This window comes from Agrilus planipennis, unplaced genomic scaffold (genome assembly GCF_000699045.2).
Source record: "Agrilus planipennis isolate EAB-ADULT unplaced genomic scaffold, Apla_2.0 scaffold146, whole genome shotgun sequence".
Lineage (NCBI taxonomy): Eukaryota > Metazoa > Arthropoda > Insecta > Coleoptera > Buprestidae > Agrilus > Agrilus planipennis.
Window position 1 is genome coordinate 563,428 of NW_020438977.1, and position 10,653 is coordinate 574,080.

The window sequence follows — 10,653 nt, forward strand, 5'->3', positions numbered from 1 at the left end:
TGCACGGTATGACTGATAGGATGAATAGAACCATAGATATAGAAAATGGATTAAGCAATACCCTTATGAAATTGACTACTATGTTGACTATTCCAGACTATTCTTTAGAAAGAGAGAAAGCGACCGAGAGGTTTTTTATCTCATTCGTCCGTTCCTGTGAGACCGTGAGGTAGACCAAAATCTCAGAAGAAGCTTTGTTTCTTTTATACGTTTCTGCCTCAATTTACTTTATAGCTATTCAGAGAATGCGCAGTTCATGGATAGAACGATTGAAGTCGGTGCAGAGCTTGAGAGAAAAGACGCGATCATAGATAAAAGACAGTTAGGAGCATACACATATAAAATAATGGACTTGCCTTAGCCGTATGTCGTTATAATAATTTCTTGGCTCGAAAAGAGTGAGGGAGATGGCGTATGGTTTCGGACTAGCGCTATCTCTTTCATGACACTCTTACGCACTATCGTGAGGGAGACGAATATTGTCCGAAACTTCGTTGCATCTCTTTCTTTTATTGTACCACAATTCTGACCGCTAAGGCATGTTCATTAGTAAACGTATGGTTAGGAGCATAGTTCGAAGAAATATATACATAAATATATACCTTGTCTATGAATATATACTGTTGGGTGTGGTGCAGATCCAGCATCGGAGATGGAACCTATTATCTATGGATGGAACAGAGATGGAAGAACCACTCATGCTAGCGAAACGTTAGCAAGCAAATTTAGCACACAACGGCCTTAAGACTCGAATCAGAACAGCATTAGTTCACATACTGGTCGCGAAAGTCTTAACCAATTTGTCACTGTTAGCTCTATAAAAATTTAACTATAGTAATTTAATTTTCATATTGTATCCCAAAAGATGTGAGTGAGGTTTTTGGCATTAGCCCGTCTTCACTTGCTCAAAGTTAACCAGAGAAAACTAGAAAGACCGGAAAATAATAATGGGAGTGTCTTGTTTTTCGAATAGTCCGACTGTGCTTTTAAATTGTTGGCAACTGTGGAGATTAGCGTATACCTCCTATTTTTCTAACTTAGAAAAATAGGAGGTATACGTATAGGAGGATTAGATTACTGTTCGCAAATAGTTAAGGATGTGGGCTGTTCTAGTTTTAGGGAAATGCGAAGTTTAGCTCAGGATAGGAAAGAGTGGAGGTACATGTCCAACCAGTCTTAGGACTGACGACCTTATGATGATGATGAAGTGTGTTGTACAATTTGTCAAACTAATTAAGATACATAGATATATACAGGTTGTCTCACGGTGACTCCCTATTAAATATTTTGGAAACTACTACGATTAAAAAAAATGGCTTTTGCGGTTATACCGAAAGTTGACATCAACTTCGTTATTTTAAATGGGACACCCTATATATTATGACGGTTTTGAATTCTACTTCCGATTCTAGGTAGATTTTCATAAGGCTTTCATACTTCTAAAATTCACCATTTTTGAGATATGCAGTATGTAGCGAAAAAGCATGCCTATTTTACAGTAAGAAAGTTGGAGCAACAATATTCTCAGAAGAAATAGCTATACCTTCAGATTCCCATCCATACTTTCACATGTGGGTTAATTACATACAGGGTGTGTGATATTTACTGGTGGATTTGGTTAACTCCAAACAGTGTCTTCCCTCTATTTTTCAAATTATTTACTGTTCTTTGTGAAAGCAACTAAAATAGTTTTATTTTTTACGAAGATGGCTGTGAAATTCTTAACATAATTTCAAAACAAATAATACAAGTTAATTGTTGTCACTCAAACATCCATACTTACCCCTCTAATTTTCTTACAAATGTTTTGTTCATTAACCGACAGAGTCGAAGTTAAAGTAGCGGGCCAGTTACTAAAATGTCTAGTAGGTGCTATGCAAATACAATAATTTCGGCTGATTATTGAACCGTTTTTCATGCCGGGTAAATTGATGGTCTAGCCAACGAGCAAATTACAGGTACAGATACAAATATGAAGAGATACACGCAAACTACTACAACACTTAATCATTTCTTTATAATCTTTTAAAAGTGACAGCAAATTAAAACAGAAGTAAAACTTTGTATTGTATTTAATTAATTTCACTATTAATAAATGAATTCTTGATTTGAAAAAGAATGAATTCTTTAATTAAATTAATTAGATTGGCACCATAGATTGGCACTGGTTACAACCAGAGAAGTTACAACTGATAAAGATAAAGTGAGACCATTCCATAGATCGCTCCAGATCGCTCAGCGGCCATCTATGTCGGCCATAGATTAATCGGCGACTATTCTCGGCGTCTTCTCATTGTGCTATTCCTATTCAATTTCAAAACATTCAGTGTTCCATGAAAAGGTTCACTTAAAAAAAAAAACTAGAAAGATAAACTACACAAAGAATTGTTTTTATTAAAATTATTATTGAAATGGTATTGACCATTGAAGGTATTCATGTTGACTTGTCAGGGATAAGTAATGTTTGACATACGTATGACAGGTTGACAGGATTCACATAGGAATCGACAAGTATATTTTTTCAGCACAGTTAATGTCACAAAAATCTGTTTAACGTTTTTAGTAACTTCTTAATAGGGTATGTTTATTGATATATGAAAGTTTATTAGCAATTGTTATTAGGTTCCCAAACGTTGAGCCATTTAAAAGCACAAAACTGTGACCGAAATAGGCGTATTGTTAAACATTTAACTAATTTGTAGGCAATGGTTGTAGTAAGTGGGAGTTGGGTAAAAAATGTAGCTACTTACCCAGCTCCTACAACCGAAAATGATGAGGTGATTTCAGCATCCAACAGCAATATGTGTGCAAAAGCAGTTTTAATATCTCGACCAAATTCACATCCTTTTCAAGAGCGAACACTTGCTTTAGATCAACCAGTTAAGATTGGGCGCTCAGTTGCTAGAGCCAGAGCTACTTCCACAAACGCTATTTTTGATTGTAAAGTGTTATCACGACATCATGCTGTACTATGGTATGAAAATGGAAAATTCTTTTTACAGGTAGATAGATTGTCTGTATCCTTATAATTTGTTAAAACTGAATGCATGTTTCAGGATACAAAAAGTAGCAATGGTACATTTGTAAATAATACAAGACTCTCTAGCTCAGAATCTGAACCACATGAAGTATCTTCAGGGGATATAGTACAGTTTGGTGTTGATGTTGTAGAAAATAACCGCAAGGTAACTCATGGATGTATTGTTGCAACATTAAAATTGTATTTACCTGATGGAAAAGAAGCTAAAGCAAGTCCTAGCATTACAGAGTCTAGCAGACAAGGTAAAAATATTTTGAATGTTACATAAATATCTTGGATGTAATTGTCAAAATCAGTTCTTGATCATAATTTAAATCTACTTTGTTGTTTTTAAATTCCACTATTTGCTTATACGGCATGGTGGATATGGCGAGCAGCTTGGTCCACTATTTAGATCATACTTTTGTAATTGAGATTAGACAATTTCAATTCTGTGTTCACTTGTATTAGTCCAAGTTTTTATGTGATTTTGTATCATTGAAACAATTGCTTGGGCAGTAATATTACATAGATAATCTGTCAGTTCCTTCTACTTTTATTTCTTTCATTTCCACGATTTCTAAAAGAAGACTGAAGAGGTTTGTTCACCCTAGCCTCCACTTGAGTGTAGATTGTACAATCATTTATTTAATCATTCATCAACATTAATAGCTGGTGAGAATGAAACACAAAAGTTTTCCTTTATTGTGAGTATAAAATGTTACTGAAACATGTTGATAATAAATGAAAATCTACAAATGTTTTGGGGAAAAGATTGGACTAATTTTTATCGTGCCACATCGTTCGTCTGAAAAAAAAGTATGCCACCCCTGGAAACTTTCAATTCATGTCTCTAAAGTCCTATCAAAGTTAGTTAAACCGTTTCGAAAATTTAGTGTAGAGAGAAGTACTATATAAGCGTAAAAAAGCACATTTCATTATTACATATAGAAACTTCAATTTTATTTATATTTATAGGTGTATAACACAATAGAGATCTCATTGTTCTATTCTTCATTTGCTTGCTCTTTGTTATTTTTATTCCACATTGCTATTGCTGTTTTTGAAAGAAACTTATTACAGGATGTTTGTAGTTATTAAACTCGAGCACTGCTCTTGACAGCCAAACAACAATGTCTGTAGTTTTAATGCATCTTTTCTAGACCGAGTAGTTCTGTAAAGTTTCGAGTAATCTGCATTATAGAAGTAAATTAGAATCATTTATAATAAAGTAAAAAAATGTAAAATAAACAACAAATAGTAATGTTGCACAGTAAGTCCTAGTGTTGTAAATATTCGGAATACGGAATCGAATTAAAATGATATTCGGAATAATCATCCGAATACGTATTACCAATATGACGTACTCTTATTTCGAAGCGCATGCATATTGTTACGAATTAGAGATACGGAAACAGGAGAAGGAGAAGAGAAACGGAACGGCCTGGCTCACCCCGGCAATCGAATTGATTGCTATTTTGCTATGTACTACACAGTACAAAGTAGTAGTAGATGCGTGCGCTCACCAACACTGGCGACTGAACATTCGAATTCATACGCTCGCTAAATAAACTAGATTATTCTGAATACGTCTTATCAAAGAAAATATTCGAATATTGATGTACTCGGATACAACGAATATTTTAGTACGTATTCTTACAACATTAGTAGGTAAGTTTATACAGTTGAAAGCACCGCTGAAGTCTATGTAGATTGAATCAACTTGTGAATCATTGTTGATTGACTGTGCAAACGACTACTTTACGAATCCATGCTGTGCATCAGATAGTAGAGTAATTAAATGAGATGTCACTTTGGACTCTATAATACTATCAATTGTTGACTATTTTTTTTCTGTAAACATGTTCTTCCTACATGTGTTGTAAGGTTTCTCTTTCTTCAACAATCTTAATTTTTTTCTTTGGCTCTTCTTTAGACCGTGTGGAATTTCAATTACTCCCTTATGCTTAATCTTGTTCTAAGTTGGTTGTTTTTTTCTATTCCGATTTTATTTCGCTGTATTTGTTTGTATTATTTACGCTCAAGATTATCTTTGTAAAATTGTCGATTTCGTCGATCATCATTGTTTCTTCATTTCAATTTCGGATTCTATTAACAATTAATGTAGGCACTGATCTTCAATTCTCTCTAATTCGTTTAGTTTGATACATATTTATTATAAATTATAGGGCATATACCTTTAGATGAATTGTACAGGCTAAACCAGATAATTCAAGAAGCTTCACAACGGGAGCAATGTTTAGAAACAAAGTTGTGTACTTTACAACAAATTGTTGAAGAAGCAAGAAAATCTGCAGAAGAAAGTTGGCAGGTAAATAACAATCTTATAAAATGAAACTATTTATTTTTTATCTGTATATTAATATTATATTAGGCATATATTGGAGAAGAAAAGTTATTATCAAGAGTTGCTACATTAGAGAACCAACTTCAGCAGGCTGTGAAAAATTTTGGAGACGACAAGTTAAAAGAGGAATTAACAAGACTGCAGGTACTTTAACAGATTTGTATTTTCAAGCAATTTAGAAATATAAACATTTTAAGGAAGAAAAAACCCAATATCAATTAACTGCCAAAGAAACTTTATGTAAACTTCATGCAGAACGTTTGCAAGCTGTTGCTTTAGCCACTGAACAGGAAAGAGCAAGAATTTCAACAGAGCAAGAAGCGATTTTGATAAAGGAACAACTTGCACAAGTGCAACAAGAATTACAGGTATTTTAATAATATACTGAAGTTATTCTGTTTATATTTCTATTTTCCCACAAGGCCGTTGCTCAAAAATTAACAGAAGAAAAACGTAAAATGGAAGAAGATCGAGCACAAAATGAACAGAAAAGGCAAGAATTGGAACATAAGCTTGAATCAGAAATGCAAGCAGTTACCGAATTGAAAGCTAAATTAGAACAATACAACAAGGCCTTTGAAAAGTCCTCTGAAAACGAAGCACACGACGAATTTGAGGTAAAATACTGTTTTTTGATGCACTTCTAAGTAATTGTTTGTACTTAATTTAATTATCCTACAAACAAATTTCCATTTTAGAAAGGAGATCTAGTGTGCAAAGAAAATGGCAATAATAAAGAAGACATTTTAGCAGAATTTGAAAACTGTGATAATAAAAATACTAGCGAAATTTCTTATTTTGATACTAACATTACCAACGATCATATCGATTTGGTGGTATGTGCAAGCTTATTAATTTTTTTCATTTGCTTGAATGTTTATAACAGCAATAAAAATTTCTGCTTTTTACATCTATTTTCTGAAATGCTTCAAACAGTTGACTTTTTGCATTACAACTACATATATATATGTGGTATAACAGAAATAAATGCCGAGCTTCGGAGGGTGTGAACTAGATGCAATGAACAACCTCATGGTGAATTCAGCAGCGTTGTTGAGGGCAAATTCTTTTTTTTTTAAGAAAATCACAATAATTTACAATCCGAAGCCGGAACTGTGCGTGAATTGGTAACACAGGTGTCTATCGCATAGCGCAGTGGAGCCACTCGAATGGAGATTGTAAACATTACCGATTATCGAACGTCTAAAATAAACATAAACAATTTAGTGTTACACATAATGTTAAGACGCCCGATAACAATAAATTAAATAAGAACATTTGTTCATCCTGTCAAATATCGCAAGTCAAATAAGTTTCCAAAAATTTGGCACCACATATTTACCGTAAGCAGTTCTTGAAATCACGAAGTATGTATCTACGATATGCGAATTTGCGTCGCGCCAATAGTGATTATTGTGAAAATTCAAAATTCCATCCCGCCTAAAGCAAATTTGTCTGCAAACAACACTTCATGAAACATTAGGCTATACAGCATTTTTCTTTCGAAACCACCGACACAAATCCACTCCCGGCTGAAAATCAGTTTTAAGTAAGCTGTGTACTCACTGCAATGCAGCTGTTTTTTTTTTTTTTTAATTTGCCATATTGTCACATGAGAGGAGCCAACGTTGCTTGCTATTTCGTGTGTATAATTTTAGGGATTGTCTTCATTGAAACAAAGGATTTCGTTCCTACAGCGGCGATATTGTTCAAACCCGGAAATAAGTATCATACAACGTTATTATAACAACTGTTAAACAGTGACATGCAAATAATAATGATTAATGTTTTTTTTGTTGAATTACTTTATTGGGGTTGACTATTAACACCCTGAATCACACTTAATGTAATTTAACAAATAACACAGGAGCAAAAAAAGTACGAAACAAATACGATACTGATGCTGGTAATTACTACCTGACTGGGTGCGGCGTTGCGGGTCATATTTCTAGACCAGGGCCGGTATTGAATTTGCCTGTGCTTTCAACTATGTTTTTCTCGAAAACGATGAACTTTCGGACATACAAACATTACTTAATGTAAAACTTTTATAATTCTCTATCATCTCTTGCAAGCTCGGCACTTCAGTTACACCCTGTATGTATTGCTACCACGATTTCAAAAAGAAAAGTAAAATACAAATGATGTTTTTTATCTTGAAAATTCTTTCAGAAAATATCTCTGAAACTCACTTTGTTGTAGTCCTATTTATGTTGCATAAACAAACAAAAGAAGCATTTTTCGCAGTCTTAAAAATTGTAATTCATATGTTTTCTTATGTTATTAATAGATAAAATGTTTGTCCGTTAATTAAGTAGGTTTTAATTCTTTAAAATTCTAATTCAGGTAGCTCCTGTTGTACAAGAGAATGATGCTGATGTAATCTCTTTTATGATTGATGAAAAAGACGAAATTACTCAAGAATTCTCCGAAAACACATCCACTGTTACCCTCCTGGAGGAAGAAGTTAACAACAAAAATAAATTCGCTTTTCACGAAATCAACGACAGCGAAACGAGTTCTTCCTCAGTTAACCATATAAGAGTAAATATTAATTTACATTATTTTATGTTACTGTCTCTATTATGTATTTAACTAAACAATTGAATTACAATTTAAATTATTATAAACTCATACATTTTTTTTTCATTTTTATTTGTTCATTAAATAGGATCTACACTGCACAAATGGTTTCGAATCACAAAAAAACGACAATAAAGATCTGGAAAATGACAACGTGGATTCAAAAACGTTAAAATATCAACTAATATCAGTTCAAAAACAAATGTCAAAACGTGTGGAAGATCTAGAGGAACAGGTGATGAGTCATTCTTCACGAGCTGACAAATTAGCATTAGAACTAAAGAAACTCCATGAAGAATATAAATTTTTGCAAGAGAGTTGGGAAATTAAACGCATTGAAAATGGAAAACTCCTTGAAACCATAAGTAATTTACAAGAAGAACTTATGGTAACGTACAACAAATTGAAAAAATTAGATGTAGCAGCAGAGGAAAAATCGGTGTCAAAGGAAAAATCATTATCAGAATCATTAATTAGTCCTGAAGTTATAACAGCTTTGGAAGAGGAGTTAGTGCTCTTGAAAGAGCGCTATGCGGATTTGATTGATGAGAAGATGGTCTTATGTAAAAAAATAACGGCATTACAAACTCAATATCGTGCTGTTTGCAATGCGTCTTATAATAAAATGTTTTTCTACGTGGCTCCTCTAGTTTTTATGGTTCTCTATTTACTTTTCACAGCAATATTTTCCTGATTCTCAGCAGCTCTGCTAGCTTTATTTTTTTTTTCAGTGGAATTTTTCATAAAGATTATTAACGAAACGTAGTAAAAGTGACTGTCACATACCTATTCATAATTTATTTAATCCGAATAAACTTGAAAATAAAAGCGTTTAGTCTAATTACTTTTTACGTTCATTGTTCATCATATAAAACAAATATTTCTAAATTACTGTTATTGACAAACGTATATTCACAGAACTATGGAATATATTTAAAGTAATATACACGTATTTCTAATGATTTTGATTGATCATTGATTTATTTGATTATGCCATAATTTCATCTGTATAATCTTTATTAACACATATCAAACTTGTTTATCTTAGATAAATCTCGTAGCGAAAAGTCCAGTTATGGCAAAATTGTGAAAAATTTATTAGACCAACTAACCGGTAGTGTTTATTTTTTTATGTAGTGTTTTTGTTTACCTCTGTTAAAATGTTTAAATATATTTATTGTTTAGGTTTTGAAAATATGTTTAAATTATTGGAAATATCTTAAGTATACTTAATATTAAATGAAAATTTCTTTTGTTTATAGTATTGTTCATAACTAATTGCCATATCACTTAATGCTTTATCTTCGTTTATATTTTAATAAATTTATGTGAATGATCTGATAAAGTGCCCAGGCATATGTATAAATACGTGTTATTTACCGGATACGTATGTGTTATATTATTTACTGCAGGAAAAGTTAGAATTGTTATGTTCATAGCCTAATTAGTGTACAAGAATAATGTATTAATATATCTTGGAATATTTTATATAATAAATGTATATAGATATATGCTGTAAAAAGTTTAATGTAATGGTATATTTCGTTTGTATTTTCTATTTATCTGTTCATATGTAATATAATTATTGATTGCAGGAATCAAACTGTAAAAAAATATATCCAATTTTCCACAAGTATTTCGTCTTTTCTTCAAATAAGATTGAATTTTAGGGCTGTGGGCGGGTTGTAAAAAAATCCTTTGATTAAAAACCGCAAAAAGTGAAGAGAAACTTTACTAAGGTCAAATCAATTTGGAAGCATTTAAATAATAATAATCAATTTAATGGAATTGGACCATCTAACTGTTGAAAAAGGCATTGATATTGGCAATTTATTTAAAAAGCAATCTGCAAGTTTTAAATCGTTGAAAACAATTACAACTTGCAATAATATATTTAAATCGAAATTAATGTAGGTAATGTTCATTGATATGGTCTGCACACGACGAAGATAATAATCCAAGATTCCCCGATGATTACAGTAATGTGCAACTCTTTTGAAGATACAACCGATAAAAACATTGCGAAAATTTCATAACCTGTTTGTGCTCAAAATTCTATCGGTCAACTAAAATAAAATTATGATGCATTTGCTTCGTACTACGAGAAGTATTATCCTTATCGAAGAACAAATTTGCAGAATGCATTATTGATATAACTCATCCTTTCCAAATCCGAAGATTCAGGGGAATGAATGTTTTATAAATTGAACTCCTGCTAACATTTTCACAATCAAAATGAGAAAAGTATCCTCTGTTCCTGTTAGGAGTAGAATATATAAAATATTGACTTCGCGTATTAGGGATGCTGTGAGGTGCAATGGATAGAATGTTGAATTATTATATTACCTAATTGTTATAGGGCACAACGAATCTAACAATTAATAATTCAAATAATACAAACTTATTAATTAACCAGTTGTTATTCATCAACGACCTTAATTCTTATGAACACAGTCCTAATAGGTATCAAGTACAAGTCAGGAACTAGTCTCAACTTGTAATAGGCGCTAATTACCTAAATAATATTCTCAATCAAAAACTCATAATTCTTAATAACAGAACTGAAACTTCTTATTTTCAAAACATCTAATAGTTTCCTAAAATATATGTACCTAACATTTGTAAATCAATTTTTGAAAAATTGAAATCAAATTCATAAAAACCTTGTTGCAGCTTGGTTCTA

The 10,653-nt window shown here is 32.2% G+C and overlaps 1 protein-coding gene and 1 long non-coding RNA gene across 3 annotated transcripts; one reads left to right on the forward strand and one right to left on the reverse strand.

Moving 5' to 3' along the window:
• Window positions 1-608: 608 nt before the first annotated feature.
• On the reverse strand, window positions 609-2,065 carry LOC108737701. Its single transcript, XR_001937889.1, has 3 exons — window positions 1,784-2,065; window positions 1,544-1,680; window positions 609-815 (listed from the first exon to the last, which is right to left on the reverse strand). It is a non-coding gene; the product is annotated as an uncharacterized LOC108737701 (long non-coding RNA).
• Window positions 2,066-2,268: 203 nt separating this feature from the next.
• On the forward strand, window positions 2,269-9,159 carry LOC108737708 (sarcolemmal membrane-associated protein). 2 transcript variants are annotated; one of them, XM_018470771.2, is made up of 10 exons: window positions 2,270-2,578; window positions 2,703-3,002; window positions 3,057-3,282; window positions 5,209-5,351; window positions 5,415-5,531; window positions 5,585-5,755; window positions 5,810-6,004; window positions 6,086-6,223; window positions 7,734-7,931; window positions 8,059-9,159. In XM_018470771.2, exons 2-10 carry the CDS (start codon window positions 2,706-2,708, stop codon window positions 8,662-8,664), a joined length of 2,091 nt encoding a protein of 696 aa, XP_018326273.1. In that variant the 5' UTR covers window positions 2,270-2,578; window positions 2,703-2,705; the 3' UTR covers window positions 8,665-9,159. The 2 variants fall into 2 exon arrangements, with proteins under 2 accessions (XP_018326274.1, XP_018326273.1); XM_018470772.2 differs by lacking the exon at window positions 6,086-6,223 and having other exon boundaries at window positions 2,269-2,578.
• The last annotated feature ends 1,494 nt before the right edge of the window (window positions 9,160-10,653 follow it).

What these genes read in the sequence shown, in the direction of transcription:
- LOC108737708 (XM_018470771.2), top strand. Translation starts at nt 2,706, where the DNA reads ATGGTTGTAGTAAGTGGGAGTTGGGTAAAAAATGTAGCTACTTACCCA. An exon ending in CTGCAGAAGAAAGTTGGCAG is followed by an intron (nt 5,352 to 5,414) that starts GTAAATAACAAT and finishes ATATTATATTAG; the next exon opens with GCATATATTGGAGAAGAAAA. An exon ending in AAGCACACGACGAATTTGAG is followed by an intron (nt 6,005 to 6,085) that starts GTAAAATACTGT and finishes TTTCCATTTTAG; the next exon opens with AAAGGAGATCTAGTGTGCAA.